The 22,657-nt window shown below is 45.8% G+C and overlaps 2 protein-coding genes across 2 annotated transcripts in view; both read right to left on the minus strand.

Annotated features, from left to right (window-relative positions):
- Nucleotides 1-22,657, minus strand: part of LOC131670058 (sestrin-3) — a 78,271-nt gene that overhangs the window by 43,668 nt on the left and 11,946 nt on the right. Inside the window, exon 4 of the mRNA XM_058945378.1 lies at nucleotides 11,341-11,370. Coding sequence (XP_058801361.1) covers nucleotides 11,341-11,370 — 30 coding nt within the window. The remainder of the gene's footprint in view (nucleotides 1-11,340; nucleotides 11,371-22,657) is intronic.
- Nucleotides 13,165-20,661, minus strand: LOC131670061 (uncharacterized). Its single transcript, XM_058945383.1, has 2 exons — nucleotides 20,506-20,661; nucleotides 13,165-14,032 (listed from the first exon to the last, which is right to left on the minus strand). The coding sequence occupies exon 2, from the start codon at nucleotides 14,002-14,004 to the stop codon at nucleotides 13,696-13,698; it is 309 nt and encodes a 102-aa protein (XP_058801366.1). The 5' UTR covers nucleotides 14,005-14,032; nucleotides 20,506-20,661; the 3' UTR covers nucleotides 13,165-13,695.

Below are 22,657 nucleotides of genomic sequence, written 5' to 3' on the forward strand. Positions count from 1 at the left end.
ATTCATTTTTCGTATGAAATGACAATAAATTGTTAACAAAAATCAATCTACTTGGCAATATATCTATCTGAATATTCATAAATATGTTAAAAACAGATAAACTTACATTCAACAAGTTCTCGCTAAACTTTGAATGTTTATTCTCTGCGGAACGACATTTAACATCGGAAGATGTCGATTTTTCCATCAATCCGATTTATTAAGGAACTATTTTTAATTAGATTAAAAACAACGAATCTACAGTATAAATATTATCGAGTTAAAAAATGGCAGTTCATTTTTCTTTGATTTTCAAGAAACTTACAAGATTTAACAATAATTTTAGTGGAACAATTAACAAGTAACAGCAACAATCTAAAATAAAACATTCCAATAAAACGTTCAAAATGTGGAACAGCCGACAGTACACATGCTTCTCACGAACCCATCGAAATCATCAGCAAGTCGCAACGGTCTTCCGTACAGCTTCTGTATAGATACTACTGTCCCCGGAAGCCGTAAAAGTTCTCGTCTCGTAAACACCCCCCATCGTTCTCCGGCATGTCGACAAGAGGCACGTGAATTTCATCAGCATTGTTTACCCGCGATCGCATAAAGTGGATTTTTGGCCGCAAGCCGTCCAAATGATTCTTCTTGACGCACGCCTGTGTTTTTTGTTGTCTGGCCGTCTGCCAGAGTAAAATGATCGTACTATTTTTTTTTTCAATCGCTCGCTTTGACACGTCGCTGACGTTGGCGCGTATTATGCACAGCGCTGACACTCGCACTTTTGGACGCCCAGACGACATTGAGCGGAGAGCGAACTCGAGCCCCGCGCGGAGGGAGAGATTTTGTTTTTTTTTTGTTTTGTTTTCGGGGTTGCCAAACGAGAGACTTTCGTGCGCACGTGTGAGGTTTTTTTCCTCGTGCACGCGGCTATCGTGCTAGAGAAAAATGGAATTGTCCGTTCAATAGTCCGAAGGAAAGTCGGATGAGAAAATACTCTCGACAACGCGTCGGGGAGGAAAAGCTGCTGCAGTTGGATTTTGTTTTTCTCGGGTTAGGTTGCTCGACGACGTCGTATCGACACTCGCGGCACGGTTCGCAACAATCGACTTCGTAGCTGCTCCCCATCGCGTATCCAAGTTTAAATGTCTCGTCGCGTCAAACCATTTACTGCTGCTATCGCGCATCCTAAAATGAATCTAATGTAATCTAGCAAATAAATTACTGACTTTATTGACGACGTGTCCACTCGTGTCGATTTGTTAATTGAATTGATTAATAATATTGGAGAATAAGGACGGTAAAGCGTTTATCTATCGTAGATTCGAAAGGTTTTTTAAATCGTCGTCGTGGGGGAAGTCTAAAAGTACATCAATAATATACGATATACGTGTATATAACTATATTATCATCGTTCGGCTCTTTTCCCCGCGTGCAAAAAGTATATCTGACCCTGTTTCCATACTACATCGCGCTTGTTTCATTAGCGTCGGTTCATTGGAGTCGAAAAATAGCAAACGATAACCGTCTCGTCAGATTTTGATAGAGCCAGCTGTCCACCGCTTTTTAAGAATAAAAAGAAATATTGGTCCGAGTACGACGAAGCGCGCGCACTCTTGGCAGCGCACGAGCGGCAATGGTGACGCTGAATTTCGCAATTTTCGCCGTGGCAAAGGTGCGCTCCGCGTCTGGCCGATACTGAGCAAATAGGCCGGCGCAGCGCGCGCGTCGACGTGGACGAGACGCGAGAGGCAAAGCGACTCGCATGCGATTGCACGCGTTCGCGGATTATCGCGAAGGAAAAAGAAATTTGTACCTCGCGGGCGAGCGCAAAGGCGGAGATAAAAGAGAATGTAAGAGAGAGAGAGAAGAGCTGGTTAATTGCCGTAATGAATTGTTACACGCAACGAGCGCTGATACAGGCGAGAGAGGCCGTTTATCGGGCGCGGAGCTTAGCCACCCGTGACTTACGCTTTCTCGTTTCTTTTTTTCTTCTTTTCGTTTTTTCTTTCTCGCTTTCGATTCCGAGCGCGAGTACAACGTATGACGACGACGTCCGCAAAGGCAAATAGACGATAATTCAGTGCATTTGCGATCGGGTCTGAAACCACTGATAACCGCAATGCCGTCGTCCGTGGGATCGTCAAATCTATTTTTGAGCCTAGATTACAAAGGAAATTTCTCGTAGACGCGCGATACGGCGACGCGCTAATTGCGCTTGGCTCGAGCTTTACCGCCGAAGGTCAAGTTGGGCGAGCACACTTGGTGCCTTACGTAATTGGCATGGATTCGACATGCCGATTATCGCGGGCAAACGACTGCGACTGGGCTCGAGAATCTCGTGTCGCTTTTACAAGACTCGTCGAACAAGGAAAAGTCTGCCGGCTGCGAGCCCCACACGCCGTAAGTGCACACTTGTGCCCATCTAAGTAGTTTTTCGTGTAAGGCGATAAGGCCACGCGCGAGCCCAGTCTTACGGCGACCGATTGATCAACGCACTGGACACGCCAGGCCGAGCCGGAGATGCACACGTGCGGATCGCAGCGCGCTGAGCTCGCACGCGCCACGCCGATTACACGTCGAAATAGATTGTTTATTTAATCGGCGAAGCGGCGCATGCCGGACGCCACTTGGCAGAACGCCCGCGCGTGCCGCGAAAAAATGTCTCGCGAGCGAGCAGCGCGGGCGCGGTACGCTCGACAGGACCGTCCGAGCGAGCGATTGCGCAACGCTCCGCTCTCCTCCGAGCATCGCCGAGGATCTCTCTCTTCTCCCGAACGCGCGTTTTTATTATTATCCCCTCGCCTGGCTTTCAGGCGCGATCGCGCAACGCCGCGCGCGATTGTGAAGCTTTTTTCCCACGTGCATGTCTTTATACGCGGCACGACATGTGAAAAAGGAACAACAAAAACGCATGCGCGCCGAGTCGCTCATTGTTGCACTTCTCTTCTTCCTTTTTTCTGTTTTTCTTTCGCTCGCTGGATTTATGGAAGAGCGATAGGTTTTTAATTACCTTCTCGGCTTAAATCGCGAAGAGCATGAAAAAGAAAAGAAAAAAAAAAGCCGAGCGCGCACAATAGGTTCGTTTGCGCAATGATCGTTATTTTGCGATACGGTGAAAGCGTATACGCGCGCGCGCGTGTGCAAATTGGTTATTTATGCGAGACGCTGTTAGATACCCACAGACAGCACATAATGCAGCTATGCCTTTTATATTATATGAATGTAAATGAGCCGGTGGAGAGCGAGAGAAAACGAAAGTTTACGTTCTTTTTTTTTTGTTGCAACGCGTACGCAAGCGTGTTATCGAGTTGTTCCAACGTTAAGAGGAACGCCGAACCGTCGGGAGTGGAGGCTCACAGCGGCAACTTGGAATTTGTTTTTTTTTTTCCAATTAGAAAAGGTGTCATCGCTGAGCAGCGGACGGCCGATCGAGAGAGCGATCGGCAGTGGTCGCGGCGACGCCGGGGAGCCTCGAGGACGCGCACGAAACGGGTTGAAATATCGTCAGCCGCGCCGCACCGACGATCGCCTGCATTATTAATACCTCTCGTCTGCTCTATTGCGCGACAACGTCGCGTCGTCGCCGGTGTATAAGTGCATCACACGGACACGTGTCGACGGCGCAAGAGCGTACATGCAAATTTCGCTTATTGTGCGGTCACTCCGCGAGTCTAGTCGAATTTATTATATGCGCCGTCGCGTTGCGTAAGCTGCACGCGCGCCGAGCGTCGACGAATGTAAACACGAGAGCGTCGCTGCCGAGGGTTGTCGCGCTCACTTTGGAGCAGCGCCTCCACGCGCGTGGACGCTGCACTTCTTTCTGAGAGCAGCCGACAGGTCGTCTGGTCGATCACTCTCTCTCTCTCTCTCAGGAGAGCTTTTAGCTAATGCAATAATCCTTCGCGCTGCATCGGGTATGCCATCAATGGCGTCTTTTAATGGAGAAAGATCAAATTTATCGATGTTGTCCGAAAGCTCCCTCGCGACACGAGATAGAGCATCAATTAATTGGATAAGCGTTCAGTCTGTTGATCTATTACACGACAAGTTGCTTGGTTCGCAATTACCCTCGCCACTTTAAATGTATTTACGGCTAAATTGTAATTTTCAAAACAAAAGCATGCCCGGATTTTCGTAGTTTTGAAAACCTTTATAAATACGTACGATTAAGGGCAGCTTTACTTCAGCTGTCTCTTTCAAAATGTACATACTTACATTTTTACGAATAATTTCCATTACACGGCAAAATGTATCGTTACTTAAACATCCGAAATACTTAAACAACTAAATGAGTAATTACTTTTTGCTTTCATAAATATCTTTAAATAACGAATACATATTAATAGTTATACACTTTTCATATGTTCGAGTGCCACTGCTGACGCATTTTCAGCCTTGAACCTTATCTTTTTTTTCAACTCAAGACCTATCTTATACGTTTTAAATCAATAGAGTACATCTAAGAGAACACACTTAATTTTTTCTTCAAGTGCTTATTTAATAGTCCACCGTACGTATAAATATTTGTCTACACGACGATATGAAAACGTCGTAAAGACATCATCCCTGAAAAACACGTTTCATGCAATAGCGATCGACCGAATTTGTCGACAATAATGTTTACCAAATTCCAGGTGTGCTCGAAGATGCATATTTGCGGCACGTCCCATCGTCGGCAAAACCAACGTATAGGAGTGTTACGAAGAGAGGAATTCCCTGTCGACCTTGCGGTGTTCACTCATCTCCGGCAGTGTAAATATCACGTATCAATGCCTGGAAAATTGGATTGGCGTAATCAATCGAAGCCGCACGCCCCACAAGAGCAAACAAAATCTCTCGCCTTGTTTATTCATCGCGCACGAAGCGATCGAACGCACAAAAGCTTTTACATTAATAATGGACAGGGATTGTTTTTTTTGGTTACGTAAGGGCAGGGCGACGATAACAACAAGACTCTCTCTCTCTCTCTCTCCGAGCCTCAAGGTTGAACAACCGTAAATAGAGAAAAATTACTATCGAGCTCTGCTTTACATGTGACGCACTTGTCGCTCGCCGATCTTTATCGACGCCTCTTATTTTGCCAATGATATTTGAGAAAACAATGCGCGCCTGTTGAACACAATAATTATGGAAACGTTTTTCGAAGTTCGACGGATGAACGACGAATGGGTAAAATCCAGTCAAATGGTTTCTCATATTCGAAATTCTATCGATTCGTTTGGACAGTTAACGGTACATAATAGAACTTCATGCTTCAACGTATCAAAAAGAAGAGTATAGTGAACGGTGCGTTGCGGATTGTGAAGCATTTATTCATTTGCTACAGTATTTCTAGGAGGAAAGATACGATGGATACAAAAATGTAGATCGGCGGATGATATATTTCCATTTATCTTTGAAAAAACATTGAAGATGACATTGTCGCACTTGACAAATTAACGTGTCAAAGTGATATAAGGAAAACTTCTGAAAATCATCTCCAAACGCAGTTTTTAAATTTATCACCTGCCCCATCCGGCGACACGAAATTACGAACAGAAGGGCAAAATATTGTCGAATCTGAAAGAGGCCGGCGGAAAAGAAAAGCTCACGAAATGCAAGTATTCTAAAAGCTTCACCCGACAATGTACGCAAGACCTTTCAGTTGGCGAAGAAGGCGCGAATGCGCAAAAAAATAACAGAACAAAACAGACATTTTAGGGGCCCTCCTTTTTTTTCTCGATTTTTCTCTGTGTGTGTTCGCGCGCGCTTGTGTTGTACGTTGCATATAGCTCATACGTGACCCTGACTTTCTGGTCTCTTTAATCTGTCATTCCAGCACACCACCGTATTCTTTTTCGTACGGTGTTTTATTTTTAGAGGCCTCCGAAGCCGATGTCATCATTCGCCTCTTGCACGTACACACGCGCGCATTGAAATTCAAATAGTCTCGTGTTAGCATTTTTAATTGCAATAAGCTTTTGTTAGCAATACATGCAGCGCGTTGCAACATGCGAGACGAGGGCGAACTTTGATAATCTCGATAGACATTTGCATAACGTTGGAAAACGAGCGGAGATTATAAGCTGCATGTCACGCCTTGCGCGCGCACACACACACACACACACACACACACACACACACACAAGCGCGCATACGTGCGTTTGATTAACAACGCTGGCTGATGCGAAAGAGTCCTTCAATTCATCTTTTAATCAAGGAATTATATGTAAAAGCACATTGTCTTGTGCACTTAAAAGTCTGCCGTGCGCGTTGATTTCCGATGTGGGTGTGGCGTCCACGTGTGCGAAGTCACGTATCGAAATTATTATTAGCGAAATCTTATGGACACACTCGTCGTCGTTGGAAAAACGGGAGCGCGAACATCGAGCAGCTGTCAATTTGAAAAAAAGTAAAATAGACAACGGACAACTCGTTTCTCTTTCGGCTCGATATTATAGCCTATTTAAAAAACTGGCTTCAAGGCTGAAACGATTTATCACTTTGTAACTTCACGCTAAATTCTTTTTAAGTTTAATCTTGTTGAATTTCGGGCGTAAAAATCTAAGCGCGCATAAATAATCAACACGTCGTCTCGATATAATTACACGTTTGATTCCATTGAACTTACATACAACGACTCGCGTCACAGCTGTCGAGTAACAATGATCATCAGAGACAATTATGTAAATGACAATTGTTGTTGATCGCTCGAAGGAAGCTTTAATCTCTCATTGAGTCACGTCAATAAGGTCGCGTTTTATATATGGCTATCATCCAAATATTTTTTCTATTCTCATATAATTCACTCGAATCCGAGCAATTACCCCGTGGTAACCTTCTGTCAAGTCCTTGTTTCCTGGCACTTTTATTCCGCCTCTCTCTCTCTCTCTCGCTCTCGCTTTTATCTCAACCAGTCGAAACAAACAATAGCAGCTGCCACAGATAGAGAGAGTCGCGCTATCTCAGTTTCGCATGTAGCTATATGACGACGTAATTTTTCTTTTGTTGCTGCTGCAGCAATCTCCGCATATTTTTTCAGATAACGGCGTTTCTTCGCTTGGAGCGCGCGTCCGCGTATTGTCGAGCGAGAAATCTTGGAAATAATTGTACGCCGGCTAATTTTTACAGCGCGGATGGACAGTATAACGTTCGCAAAATTGCAGTTCAAGGAGAACATTGACCAAAGTCTTTGATGTTTCAGCGAAAAAAATGTCCAATGACAGCTGCTTCGAGTTACGGACGCCGTGTTCACGAGATTCGATTAATTAAATCGAAACATTTCAGTTGCCGATGGCACTTCAGCCACGTGCTTTGTAGATTATCCTCGTAAAACATAATATTAATTGATTTCTGGGAGCACGCGGACAAACGGATGATTTCAGTTGCTCGGCAATTAAAAATTAGAAAGTCTCCTCTTTGGTTCGACCTGCTGAACATTTTTATGCCGCAGATAATAGATTTAGATGTAGATATTACCCAGGGCAAACAACAATAACGTACCAAAAAAATGTTATAGAAAGTATGCGATACCGCGTAAAAGAAAACCAAAGAAGCGATCTACTCTTCGCGTTATGGCCATTAAAATATCATCCGACTCTAAAATATCCATTTACAGCAACTTTTCCGCGGGAGAAAACTAAAAGGCGCGGCAATAAAATATGGAGTCTCCGCCGACGAAAAATTAATGCTCTTACTTTCGAATGCGGCCTTTTCGAATACTCGAAAGATGCAAAACTTTCACGATTACGACACGACAGCGAATTGTTTTGTCGCGACCGGGCGTCTTAATTAGATCCCGAACGTTGGGGCGTGTAATTGTCGAGTATTTTGCCAGCCGTGGCACACAACAATAAAATTTATGCTTGATAAAGCTGATGTGTTTTCCGCCGTCACGGTCAATAGTACGTTACGTCATGTACTACTGACAATATCGTGTGTTTGCCACCAGATCGGATTCTTCATTTCTATATGCTACACCCATCTCGATAATAAAAAGAAAAAAACTCACGGACTCACGCGCACATTGGAGTTTCAGAGCCAGAAAAAACAATATTTATCAATCGTACCGGTAATTCGACCAATTAACTACTCGCATAAATTAATATTCGATGTGCTTAATCACGCCCAGTGGCGCCACTTCTTCACACATCTTCACACATCTATCTAAATACGAAAAAAAGAGACGGTAACGGGTCGAGCCTTTTTTAATTATAAAGTGGGAGATATCGCCGCCAATGCCAAACTTACAATGTTGCCGAGGAGCTATGATGAAACTACTATTGACATTTACAGTATACACTTCATCGCGTCCATTCGAACGACAGAAAAAAATATACCATTAACACCGACCTACAAGAGCGCAACAAGAGCTTGTCGTTTGTTTATTAAATTTTTCGCTCTCGACCGCTAATGGATTTTTTTGCAGTAAAAAAAAGACGAGTTTGGCGTTACTACCAGCACTGAAAAAAAACAATGAATAAATTAGCTCGTTTTCAACAATCGTCAATGCTACGATCGAACGATCAGCCTACATGTGTTTAAAGGTCGGGTAAGTAATCAACGTGGTGGCTGCCTGAAAAAAAAAAAAAAAAAAAAAAGCAAGAATCGTAAGACGTTTCACGCGCAACGTTGTCCCGTCCTATCTAATCGCAATATGATCCCGAAAGACTACGGTAATCTCATATCAGCTCTCTAACAATTATTTGTTGTTGTTGTTGCAGTAAGTGATTTTACCTTGCGAGCGCGCCTCCTTGAACGTTAACAAACAGACTGATCGGAGCAACGAACACGACGAAGGACGAAAAAGTTTTTCTGAAAAGCGGCGATTGCGCAACGCGTATCGAACGATGCTTATTAATAGCGAGTAGCAAGAGAGCGAGAGCCTCGGTCTGGTAACCACTGCTGTTTACCGCGATATTTCAATGCACCAGATAAAATGAAAACCGACCGCCGCGGGAGAAGGAGGCGGCTAATAATACGGCTTGCCGCTTCGAGAAAGGAGCAGTTTAGATAGTCCGTTTCTCCCCCCCCCCCCCCCAGGGGCCAAGCCGCGCAGCACGGAAGCAATACCCGGAGAGGCGAAACCGGTTGGAGAACAAAATAGAGGAGATCGGTTAAAGGTAGTAGCGGCTTCTGCGCGCGCTACGCTCAGCAAACAATGTACCCCCTAAGAAGTCTTCTCTTGTTTGCTTGGACACGATATTTCGTGCGTGTTCTCGAAGCTTTTCGATCGTGTATTTTCAGAAAGAAATTATTATTGAGCTTGAGTGATCTTCCGAGAAGGAGTGGCGTGTTGGGCACGATGCCACGCACGCGAAACCTCCTGCTTTCGCGCTTTTGACGATATTCCGACAGAGTTATTAATGTCGACAATGACGGGCGCTCAATCAAAAATTATAAATAATCCGTGGGCTGTGTTCTTTCGCGCGGGAGATCAGTTGGAAATTCAGACTGGTTTTCGCCAAATTCAAGATTGACCTGCAACAGCTTACCGAGCTTTACGAGAGCGTCGGATGACTTCTCGTTCGACGTCCCGGGGTATTCGCCAAATGTTTTCACCAAGCCAGCGCCCGCTTCGGTTAAGAGAGATTTCCTGTTTTCGCGGCATACCCACGTAAACTCGCGTAAACTCGAGGCGCGCGTCACTTCCTTCGAGCTCTCGTGGCAGACGTCGCGCACACTCGCAATCCAGTGGGCGAATTTACCGCCACGCGCAAATTGCCGATCGGGGACTCGAGCGACCGAGTCGACAATTCCACTTGCCCCGACGACCGAACAAAAAACGCACTTTCCAACGCTCTCGATACGCGAATTTACGTAAGCCACGTCATACACCTCGGCGCTGCGGCGCAGAGCTGCTGTTTTCGCGACTTGGACAACGGAGAAAAAAAAATTATGATTCGAAGGAACACGCTCTGCCGAGGCGAGCGCGATAAGTATGAGGATTGAACGAGCAAAAAAAAGGAGGGCCATTCGTTCGCCCGATTTTATCGCCGTAACTGCTTCCATAACTAATGCGCGAGAGACAAAGAAAAGGGGGTTACGCGAAAATAAAGAAGCAGGAGAGAAGCAGAAACCATTCCAAAAATAAAGAGTCAGTCGAAAATTTCAATGCCACGAGCGTCAGTGTGACATGCACGCGTATACGTACGCTTTGCCTGTGGGTGTGTGCGTGCACCTTCATCTTCCCCACTGCCATCGCCATCATCAGCGTAACACAACATCGAGAAGAAGTAAGAAACGGGTTCCGATGCAAACTCGTTTCTCTACTCCCGCCCGCGCACCACACGCACACACACACACACACACACGCCCTTAAACACAGTCGCGTAACATTGAGCTTTTGTAAGAGACGATCCTTAAAGCTTTTGAATATGCATAAAGTATGGGATTCCATTCTGTTTACCGCGGGCTTCGACAACACCGTTGACACAGATATTTAGACTCGCGCGTGGCGCTCTTTTGTATTAGGCGCGTTTGATTTATATGCCGATTGCAGAGGCGCGCTTCTACTCTATTTGGCTCAAGGTGATTATGGGCGCGCTTTTCGCGGAGGATAGAAGGAACGAAGACATCTTTTCGAAGCAGTCGGATGCACCCTTCCCTTCCGTCCGCCAGATGGAGCCTGTCGCCCTTTGATTGGATTAGCCTTCGAGAAAGGCGATTAGAATTTTTGTTTTTAGAGCATCGCGAAATGCTCGATAGAGCGTTTCCTTAGGGACACACGAATCGATTTTCCCACCGCATTTCAATTTTTCCTCTAAACTGTCCATTCGTATTAGCCCGAACGAGCTACTGGCTTTGATGACCGACGAACGACGAGGAACTAATGCTTTTTTGCGATAGAAAAATATGTCTCGACAAAGATGTCTCTCACCTCGATCCGCACGCTGCGCTCATGTAAAATTCAATTGTCACAGAGAAAGAGACAGCATCACGTAAATATACAAGCAATTACATACGCAGTCACGCTCGTTAGCCGTATCCTAATCGCGCGATTCGGAGCTCGACCAAAATGACGCACGCAGCGGGGTGTGCACGCGTGTATTTACGTTAAATTGAATGTCCACACGCGTCAACTGACCTTTAAAACGAGGGAAAAATCGTAATCCACGCTCATTTTCACGCAGCGATGAAATTCGATCGTTGATCGTCAACGTCATCGCGACAGAGATTTCTACTCTCTCTCTCTCTCTCTCTCTATCTATCTCGATCGCTGCATTTTATCAAGTTCGATTGCACAGCGTAAACTAGTCTTTGACGTATTAGCCTGGGCGTTGCAACAATGCGTATATGCCAAGATTGACGACCTCGTCATTGAATCGATTGAAAATGATAAAAAAGAGAAAAATTACATTATACAAAACTCACCTTCTCGTCCAGATTGTTGAGGTCTGGCAGCTGCAAAAAAACAAAATAATTGCATGTTAGTGCGATACTTTTTTCCTTTTTTGGTTTTACATAGGCTTAATTAATGGTTTTATAAATTAATTTGCGTGTTTGTGCTATAATAACAGCGCTACATACGGAGATCTTGAAACAAATGGCAATTGTGAAAAATTCGAGACTAATGACGTTTAATTGGAGCTTTAGCGTTCGCTTGTTTGCGCTCCTCTCGTTGTAGGGTAATTAGGTGAAATGTCATTCGCGTAATTACGCTGCTCCGTCGCGCCACCTGCGATGATAATTGCAAAAACGAGCTTCGGCAAGTTGCTACTTTACCGACCGTCGTCACGCGACTAACGGTCGGCACGACAATTGCCTAGAAATTCTACCACCCAGATGTCACGCTGTTCTTCTCTTTCGCAGCTTTAATCAAGCTTGAATTAGGGCCAATTGTCGACAATCGAAGCGTCGATTAACCTTCATTACGCTGCCGTTGCCTTTCGGCAGCAGCTTTCCCTCTCCCCTTGCCTAAAGACAAGAGAAATAATCGCCTTGACAATGAACCGCCGCGTTAAAAAGAAAGTGCGCATTCGATCCACACAGCAACAGAAGATACAGCACTATGTGGCTCCGGCTATCCGATTACTTGCAAGCTGCTAATTACTTGGCCGCTACGCTGTAATTAACCCGATTTCTTCGATCGATTTATGGAAATCCGAGCTGTTATGTATTCATAAGCGCGCACGTCGTCTAAGCCATACTCATTTTTAACGAGCTCGGCGCGAAAAAGTTACCGTCTTTTGTTTCTCGGCTAATTAACTTGTAAGAGAGGGGGGGGGGTCAAAAAATTTTCCGCGCACCACGCTATGAATCACTGCATCCCACGCCGGAGCGCGCGAGAGGGTCTCTCGATGCATATTTATGTGGTCCTCCCACTGTGCTCGTTCTCTTCGTCCGGCAAAATTAAATTCCAATGCGTTGGACTCTCGGTAAATGTCTATAATTTAGACGCAAAAATTGTCGGGAAATAGAGAGAGGGATACGATGGTCAAATCGGAAATCGCTTGATCTCTGCCCAGCCCATACATATTCATTCTGATAATTAGCAGTTGTGCATATTCAGCTATTCAGACGATTTTTTCTTTTATTTATGCATAGATAAAAACAAATTTGAAAGTATAAGCGTTTAGATTTCCGTTTAGTACTTTAGTACAATAGTATCACAAACTACTGCAATTACACATGTAAATAGTTTGATAAGCTTTCTTGACGTTGAAACATTTATAGGACAGCAGGCTTGTAAATAATGCGCAAATTTGTTTAAACTTTTTCAAAGCCACGTTAAGACGCACGTGGACAAACTTCTGCAAAGACAGAATGAATGAAAAGCAAAATAAACTTGAATGTCGTAAAAACTGTTTTTAATAGGTAATGGAAAGTCCTCGAGCCGCTTTCTAAAAAGAAGACGCGTTTGAACTATTCAAAAGGTTAAGTCAAGCACGCCAATGGGGAAACATTTCTACATAGTATTTTAAGAAGAAAATTCCTCTCTCGCTCTGTCCCAAAAGCATTTTCATTATGTATAGAGGAAGAGGAGCAAGGAAAAACATGATCGAACAAACTAATCCCCTCCCTCGGTTTGAATTCCTCCTCGGACACTGCAAAACAAAGCACACGCGGGTGCACAAGCTTTCATAATTGAAGTCTTTTCATTACTCGCGAACGAATACCTGGGCTAAAGCCGATAAAAGGTCCAGCGGAACAAGGGAGTAGGAAGGATGAGGTTCAGTAATGAAGCGCTGGTTTTCTCTTCGGTTATCTTCTCTTTTTTATTAAAAAAAAAAACAAACAAAATCGCACGCGAAACAACGAAGCCGGAGCGTGCTCTTCTCTCTCTCTCGCTCTCTCTCTCTCTCTCTCTCTCTCTCTCTCTCTCTCTCTCTCTCTCTCTCTCCCTGCGCAACGTACACGCAGTCGTGTCTGTTTTATCAATTGGAAAAAAAAGCAGCTCGCGGTAATTATTCATCAGTCATTGTCGATTGTTCATCGCTCGCATTGTCCGCTTGAAAAAGAAAAAAGAAAAAAAGAGGGCGTGTCGCTGTGTGCAACAACGACAAATCATATTATTCTCGCTCGGACATTTAGAGTATATCTAATCTAATCACATGGCATAAATTATTTGCCGATACAAATATTGGTAATAATGTACGATTCGTCTTCACAATTATTCTAGACAACTGGCATTCCACTCACGCACGCTACATTCACAAGCCATCACACTTGGACGCACAATTCGGAGTTCAGTTCGCACACTTGGCAACAGCGTCATCTGCAGTCCGGTTAGCCTCCTATGAGCAACCAAGGCAACACTACAGTGACGCAGATTGCAGCCAAGCAACTCGCGCACATCGCCAATGGACTTGCAGCCAATGTTTCTGTACTGCCGCCGCCGTTGACCAGCACTGCGTTACCGTAGGAGTCCTCGTGGTAATAGTAGTCCTCGTCGCGCTCGTACTCCCGAACCTCCACGTCGCAGCGGAAACATACCCGAGTGCGACGATGATGAAGGCTACTGTCGCGGCGTAGCAGTAGGGCCGAGCCTTTGCGCTCCAGCTTCCAGCCTGGCTCGTCCATCAGCATTTGCGACATTGTGACGATGACTTTGAGAGAAAAACGCCTGAAACGAAAGATAAGCCGATGAGAGTGCGCATCGATTTGCCGGTCGTCGCGGCAGACATTGTACGTTTATTTTCAGGAGTAAAGAATTGTCCGTTTTACATCGAAACTGGGACGTCCTTTGAAATAGCTGCTATTTTCGAAAATCACCGCGAGGCTTTTCCCCGTTAAAATGCGCTGCGGGCAGTGCGGGCCAGTCAACTTTCAGCCGCGAAGAAAAACATTTTCAATTGCCGTAACTTCATTGGAAAACAGAGTGGAACAAGTAGTCGTACGCGGCAAAGAAAGGGCAGCGATTTTTGACAGCGAACTCGTTTGCATTGTAGTCCCGAGCGAATCGAACCTGCAATATTCTAGAATAGTAGAACTTCCGCGGGAGCATAGTCCTCCCATAAACGAGGACATAAAAGCAGCGTTCATCGACCTCTCGCTGAGAATGATCTCAATTAACAGAGCCTCGAAGCTTTTTCTTTCTTCGCAAATTCCAAGTCGAACTCTGCCCGGAAAGAAATTCATGTAAAGCTCGCGAAAGGAATAGTTCGCGCGAGAGCATAATTAGTCGACGTCGGGGAAAGATTTGCAAAATCAGGCTGTCGCACGAGCTACGCGTCCAGAAAGAATAATGCATTTGCATTGTGCAGTCTAAAATTTTCCACCGACATAAAGAAGAGAAAAAAGAAAATAACGCGAGTCGGCGGGAAAAAAATGAAGATTGATACGATCGTCTCGGCGTATCTTTTGCGACATTATTAAAATCCGGTTCTTTTTCACCTCCCCGACGTCGTCGACTCTGCGAGGGACGATGATTGTTTAGGTTAGCGAGTTGGCGGATCTGTCTCGCTTGTCGACGAGAGACGCTCGCTGCTGCTGCGGTGTCAACTTAATCGAGGAAACTCCCGACGATCCCATTTACCGTTCCGTGAAAATTTAGCCGGGCCGTCTGTGCGTCGCGCGATAACTACTCGCGACGACGAGAACAAGAAACGCGGCGTTTTAATTTTTCACCGTGGTAAATTGATAGAACAAAAGCTCCGTGTGGAGCGATCAATAAAACATTGTTAGTGTATAGACACGCACACGTGTGTGCGCGCGCGCACACACACACACACACACACACGCGCGCGCGCGCGCGCGCGAGAGAACGTGAAAATCGATTAAAGTCCCAGTGCGTGTACAGCCAGAGCAAATACAAAAAAACACGCACATTAGAGAATCTATTGCTACATGCAAATACACTATTGAAGAGCCGCTCCGGCAGGAAAAAAAAATGAGAGCCCATTCGAGAAAACACGCATTTAATTGAGAGAAAGAAAGAGAGGGGGAGAGAGAGAGAGAAAGCGAAAAAAAAACCGCAGGAAATTTATTCGGAGAACGTTGAACTTGTCTGCGTGCGTATATAAGTGACCGCCTTGTATGCCGATTGAATATTCAAATATAGCTGCCGGGACGACGAAAATTGTGCCAATGGATTTAATGCGCGGCATTGATTTTCAAGCCAGACAAAGTCCCTTCATCGACGAGCGACGTAAAGAGATCACGCTCGATTAATCGGCAACAGCTCTTCCCTCGCGCGGCTAATTTCGTGCCATCGATCGACTTGAGCCTCCTCGCGACGTGTCGATTAGAAAACCCGCGCGTTTTCGACGTCGAGATGAGGCTACCATTATGCTCGGCTTGTCAAAGCGGTTTAGCCGTTGAATTATCGAGGAGCTCCGGTGTCCGCGTTGTCGCGCAGCTGTACAGGCGGCCGCGTGGCGCTGGTAGATAGCATTGTTGTCAGGCCAACTTGAGACACGCTCATTGTATACGAGATGATTCCCTCGCTGTCTACGCGAAGTCGTAAACTTTGCCGTGTACCGTGTTACGTCCGGATTTCCTCGATGATTGCTCGATCACGACCAATGCGACTTTCGCGTACTGAAAAATTTTGGAAGCGATCATTTCGTCACGGCAAGGGTAGCGCGAAAAAAATCTTCCGTGTCGTCGCGAGAAATCCAGATTTCTCGTATTAAACAGATTTTTCCATCCAAACACATGCGCATCTCACGTACGTTGGAATTGCGTGACCGAAAAAGTTAATAAACCCGCCTCTCCAGCTTCTTTCGCTGACGAGTGGATGCGCACGTATGCGAAAAAAAGAAAGAAACAACGCTCGAAGTGTCGTATTATCCATTTCCATGTCCGACTGTATTAAAATCCGCAACGTGCAGCGAGCCTCGCAAGATCATTCTACGCCGCTCGACGGGGAAACAGTTTACTTTTACCTTGGAAAGAAGCTCGGGAGCGCCTCCGTGCCGTTTGCCAAATTGAAAGCTTTCGCAAATCAAAAACTTCTCTGCGCTGAAACTTTCGACCACCCCTTACTCCCTCGCCGTCGAACGCTTACTTTGCTTTTCTTTCGATACTCGAGCACGGGCACTTATCGATTTCGTCTTATCTGCAACGAGCTCACCACGTTCCTAAAATTAACCCTGAACATTTTTTTTTTCGAACACACCCCCGACGAAGCTTTCACCGTTTTTTTCCGTTCGTCAACTGTCGAAAGAAGTCGGACAAAAAAAATACATAGCGGCCGAGTTTCCCCAGCTAGTGGACTCGTTTTCATTCCGTCCGGCTTCGCGCGGGTTTATAGAGAAGTTGGAATCGATGAATAGGATCTGCGTCGATTATGCTAATGGACCGCCGACTGTTTGCGTAGGTGTCGAGCGCGAGAGAAGCACAAGCACCCGCGAGGAATATCGACATCCCTCCACTTTTCCATGTTTTTTTTCTTTTACTCGCGCTCGCGTGGATTATCTGCCGTCTCCTTCTCGCCCGTGGCGCAATTGCCGACGTAACGTACTTGTCGAAGTCGAACTATAAAGCCAAGTTCGAGCGCACGGGGCGCCCAACATCGGTGCCTCCGAGCCGACCATCTCGACCGGAAACTTTATCGGTATAAAGCGGCTCCGCTGCGCGCCAAGTTGCGATCAATGAGTCGTAAAATATTCGAAAAGCCTCATTTGAGCCACGAGCTGTATACGCCGTTCGAATTAATTAATCGCTCAGACCCAGTTAGAGTGTATGTATATATACATACATACATACATACATACACATATATATATATATATATATATATATATATATATATATATATATTCGGAAAAGCTCGATTGCCTGCAGTCTCGCTTAATTTTCGCTGCAAAATCAACAAACATCCGCGTTTCTTCCGATACGAGCTCACAAATGGAGGATTAAATGTTAATCCGCCGAGATTGGAATTCATGAATGCGACATCGTTTAATTAGCAATTGATTTATTTCGTCAGTCACTCCACCGTAAGCAGGAGAATTTCACTTGTAAAAGTATGGGCTCTGTGCTGCTCGGGAGTGTGCAATAGCCGTGGGAGGTACGGAGCAGTAGCGATTAGGTCGCCAAGTTAGATTGCGTTTTCTCCTACCCCCCCCCCCCCTCTCGATTCGCTTAGCTTCTTGGGTAAGGCGAAATTACGTTTTTCGGAAGTCTTTTTACGTGATGAGAATTCGAAATAAGCTGGATTTTTGAAGGAGAGAGATTTGAGTGCGGCATTTTTCTCCAATTTTTCCACGACAGCCAGTGTCGTTTTATTTTTAGGTATTGGGGGAAATGACCGTTGAAACGGGTCTCTTGTTTCTTCGAGGAAGGAATGCTGTTTGATGCTCTGACATTTGGATAGTTCCATTGACGAGTTCTTCGGTGGCTCACGCGTTAGGAAAATGCTTCAACAGTTGCGTTCGCACAGTATCGAGAATGTTGTTTCTTCGGTAGCGAAGCTTGTTAATTTGATTGTCAATTTTCGGCAAATTGCGCAACTTAATAGAAATTGGTTGGCGGTGACCGCAGGCTCGTCAATCGCAGATAAAACGTTGACGGAATTAAGACCAGGGACAAATCGGAAACAAAGGCTTGTTATCTTATCGAATCGAGCATTTAACACGAAATCTCGAGGCAACTGCACAACTCACGACCTACGCAACCTTCAATGTCAATGTTTGTTTATCGAATATATCATAATTTTCAACAAACAAAGTGCTCGACGAAACCTTCACGCGGCTCGGCATTGCGCAACCTCGTGCGCCAGTATACGCATTCTCTCGACAATGATGAAAAGAAAAATGACGTACGTACATCTGTTCGCATAACAATGAGCGAGCTTGCAACAGAATACAACGGAAGTCAATAATACACACGCGCACGTGGGAATAAAAGATGTTTAATTTTTCCATTGGCCCCGCTTTTCTGCCTTTGTCTTCGACAGCGCAAAATTAACTTGGTTGCGATTTCAGGCGAGTCAAGGTTCCACCTCTCGCGCAAGATTTGGTCGCGGGCGAAAGTGCGCACACGCGAACTTTTACCGACAGCTCGCCGATGATCTCGGCAATTGCACAATCGAGGCGGCCGTCAACGGAACAACCGGAGATCACGCGGTCGGACTTTCGAAGCCAGTGTATTTTCGTATCTACGCGTTTATCGGACGGAAGGCCATTTGAGCGTTAACGAGTCCCAAGGAACGACTGGCGTAGCTCGAACAAAGGCTCCCCAATAAAAGTCAAGCGTTGCGCGGGCGAAGAACGAACGCACGTCACCGTGGTGTGCTCCGCAGTTCGAGAGCTTTCCATTCCGCGAAATCGCGATTTGCACGCGCTCCGGCCATTCCACTCGGGCGCAGCCCTGCGCGGGAAGCTGACGCGCGAGCAAACTGAGCAGGGGATCGCGCGGTCGGCAAGAAATATCGGCCGAAGGGCGGTTCGCCGCGAGCTCGAAGCTCAATTTGGCGGAAGGCTCTGCTGCCTCGTGCTTTTTATCCTCTCTCGGTGCCGACGTTATATATAGCAACACTCGTCGAATAGATCGGCCGTTTTATTAATACCCCTGCGCTCTTGTCAACCGGAATCCCGGCACTCTTACTCGTTTTCCGCTCCGCTCAACTGCTGTATAATGCAAGCGACGCCGCGGGTTACCGGCTGCTTTTTACCGGCACGCGTGACGCGGCCCGCGAAAATACCTCCCCCAGAGCTCTGACCGTTCCTATGAGCCGCCGCGAGTCGACGCTTCAATTAATCGGAGAGGCCCCCGTCGTGGGCTTTTGTCTCCTAACGTTCTCCATTTGGCTAATTGATTTCGGCGCTTTCCAGCAGTGAAACTCCCTTTCGAATAAAGGGCTACTCGAATCACTCATGGAAATTGCCTTGTTCTAGACGTACGTGCCGAGCGCGGCGCGTTTTGCAAAATTACACGCGTTCACCGTCGGCGCCCGCTCGAACCTCTGCAATTTTCACCTCGAGCGCCGTCGGCGGCGGCGCGCGCATTGCCCAATTATCAACATCGACGATCGATTGCTAGTTACAAATTCAACGATCTCCCGTGTGATTAATATCTAATGATGCAATACAACTCGATAATAACGGACATATCGTGCTTTGATTCTCGAACGTTCAAGCTCAAATCGCCACTCAACCGGCACGTAAATATTTGAGACAGCGCGAAGTAAAACAAAAAATGACTATCGACCGAATGAACAAGAAACAAAAAGTGAAACGAGAGAACGTGCTCGTGGCTTCCTCGAGGGATACGAACGTTTAAAAAATGCAAGCCCGCGCGAAAGCAGCGGCAAGCGAAGCCGCGAGAATTAATCGAAGCATCGCCAATTAAAGCATCGCCGCGAAAACAAAGAGAAAAAAATGTTATCAAAGCCGACAGGCGCGCACAGAAAGAGTTCCAATCAGCGCGGTCAACAATCACATATCGACGAGCTGCTACTGTGAGTCAGGCGGATTGGCGAACTTCGTGTCCGCGCGCAGCATCAGCAGCGAGGCCGTGCGTCGCCACCGCTTTCTTTTCACTCGCGACGAGAACGCCGAGGGCTCTGTGCCTGCAATTAGTCCCCGGCGCGCGAGATAAGAACACGAGCCGGATACATGTGCTCTATGGGTCAAACACCACTGGACTTGTCTCCGCGTATTGCCGGCGTTTACTAATGGAAATAAGTTACTTTTGTGCTTTTTACGGAAACGGCGCACTACCCTTCGTGCCTTCGTCGAATTTGAATTCGAAGGCAGAGCTCCCGAAGCAACAGCTTCTCGACACGAATGGGCAATGTTAACGCCAGTGAGGCAAAGGGCTACATGTACGTAACAGGCCGAGTTGCACGTATTTTATCAGCGCACAAAGGGTCGCTCCTCCCTACTCTCTCCACCCCCTCAAGACGTGGTAGGCGCGTGAGAATCTGCATTCGATCAGCTTGTTAATCGAGACTGAGTGCTCGTGCGTTGCTTTGTTTTGCCCCCTGTAGTTGGGCAATTTTACGGTGCTCGGGTTGCACCGTTGGCCGCTGCACTCGTCCGTTAACAGCCGAGCGTTTCCGCGAGAGCACACTGCGCAGCGATAGCGCGAAGAAGAAAAAAAAATCCAAAAAAAATATAAAATAAAAGAAAAAAACAAAATCTGACGTACCTGTCACCGAGACAACGGAGTCCCAGCCTGCGGGGATCTTCCTTTCTCCGAAGCAGAGAATAAGAGCGGTCAGTGCGGGTCGCGGTCGGTCGGAGACTAAACTGCGCCGAGGCGACTGGTAGCGCGCGCGGCACGCCAGTGATCGCGCGGCCGGCCGTGCCACTGTGAAAACGCTTTCGGGTCGATGCGGCGCGCGCGCATTGGTACACGACACTTGCCGCCGTCGGCGCTCGTCAATTACACCGTCGTCGTCAGGTACTCTTCTTTCTCGTTTGCGTTCGGCCGGAGCGATCGACGCGCGCGCCTGTCGTAATTTCCATTGCCTATAGCTGCGGCAGCTTTTCGCGCCTACCGGGCCCTTCGCCACGCTGCCGTTGGCTGACTATACCTGGCTGTTACCACTTGGCGCGCCGGGCCTACGTTGGCGATGCCGTTTGTTTGCCAATGTCGGATGAAGGATTTTTAATAGAATTTATTATTGGCTCCAAGAACTATAAGATAATGACTTTGCGAATAAATCAAGCGAAGAAAATGGCTGTGTCAATAAAATAAAAAAAAAGGATGAATAACATATCGTAGAAGCTCGTGTATCCTTCTTCTTTGTGCGCAATCTCTAGTCTTCGTACAGTTCGCTTGGTTACTTTCCACGAATTTTTTCGGCATCTCAAACAGCTATAACAAAACAATGACGTTTCGAAACGTTCGCCAGTGCAAAACTTAAGATTGTCTTCAATAGAAATATAAAAAAAATCAGCCAAGCTGATCTTTGTCCTCATTAAAATTGTTTATCTATTCCGAGAAGTTTTAACTGAATATGCCAGCTAGAATAAATATCAGATTCGCGCAATATATTTCTTAAAAAAGAGAAAAAAGTAATCACCAAATAAGCAAGTAAATTAACCTTCTATCTTCGAGTCAACATTCCAGAACAATAGAGCCAATCGGATAAAGCAGATCAGAGGGCAGATAAGAAAGCGAAGTGGACCAAAAATACATAGACACACGCACGCGAAAGGAAAAAACATCGACTCGTTGTTGCTTTTTGTTCACTGGCTCTCCGTCGCTTATCGCGCTGAATAAGTAGTCCGAGATAAGTGGCGCGCGATTGAGAAAGCGACGACGACGAGCCCCCAGCACAGCCAATAACCCAATTCACTCTCATGAAAGTTCATTGACGCAATTCAAGCCACGATGCGACAGCTGTGCTCCGGCTACTCGTCATGCCGAATGGGATTCCAATGAACGCTTCGTCGTGCTTTTCTCTTTAATCGATTTACGGCTTGGAGCGAAAGAAAATTTCAAAATTTTTTTTACGGAGGTAAACGAAAATGCGTTACAAAGTTGAATCTCGTTTGGGCATTAGCGAGTATGTACTAGCTTTTCTCGGGAGGGTCGAAAAAGCCGTTTAAAATTAGTATGTAGTTAGCTAACTGATTTGCCGAGTACTTGATTAATGTTTTACATTTTGCCTGGAAAATGTGTGTGAGAGAGAGAGAGAGAGAGAGAAAATTCCAGGTGCGGAGGTCCAACTTTTATGAAAACAAACCTTTTTTTAAACAAAAACAAATCTGAAGCGGAAGATGCGCATATTCGACGATAGAGATAAATGAATGAAAAGAGAAAACAAGCACTTTTACTTCAAATAAATACAAGAAGAATACAGGGAGCATTTTTTTAAATTGCGTTCATGCAACGTCATAAAAAATGTTAATCAGTATGTTATTATATCAGTTATTAGTCATAATAAAGGCCAACGAGGCGTGATATCAAATTCATTAGCTTGTAATTTGCAAGCTTCGCTCCAATCAAATAACGATTTTATAATCGATACTTTCACCGAAAATTATTAACCAAACTCAAAAGGACAATGCGTTAAGTTATGTCGTAGACACGAACGCAATGCATGCGTGAACATTAGCGTCATCGTTGAAATAACGACAATTAGTGGCTCGCATACTGTAAGAAATTTGCGAGTCTCGATCACGTCAAAGAGAACCTACAGACGCAGCCGCGTCTAGCACTAAACTATACATACGTATACACACGATGTCAAGACTCCTGCCCCTCGGTAAAAGCCTCTCTTGGTTTTAAGAGGGTTGAACTCGTGCTACATGCAAATTTTAATAGTCCATAAACTTCTGAATTACCAGTG

This window comes from Phymastichus coffea, unplaced genomic scaffold (genome assembly GCF_024137745.1).
Source record: "Phymastichus coffea isolate CEN01 unplaced genomic scaffold, Cenicafe_Pcof_1.1 PCOF00099, whole genome shotgun sequence".
Classification (NCBI taxonomy): Eukaryota; Metazoa; Arthropoda; class Insecta; order Hymenoptera; family Eulophidae; genus Phymastichus; species Phymastichus coffea.

Coding starts and splice junctions, on each gene's coding strand:
- LOC131670061 (XM_058945383.1), bottom strand. CDS start 14,004: ATGTCGCAAATGCTGATGGACGAGCCAGGCTGGAAGCTGGAGCGCAAA.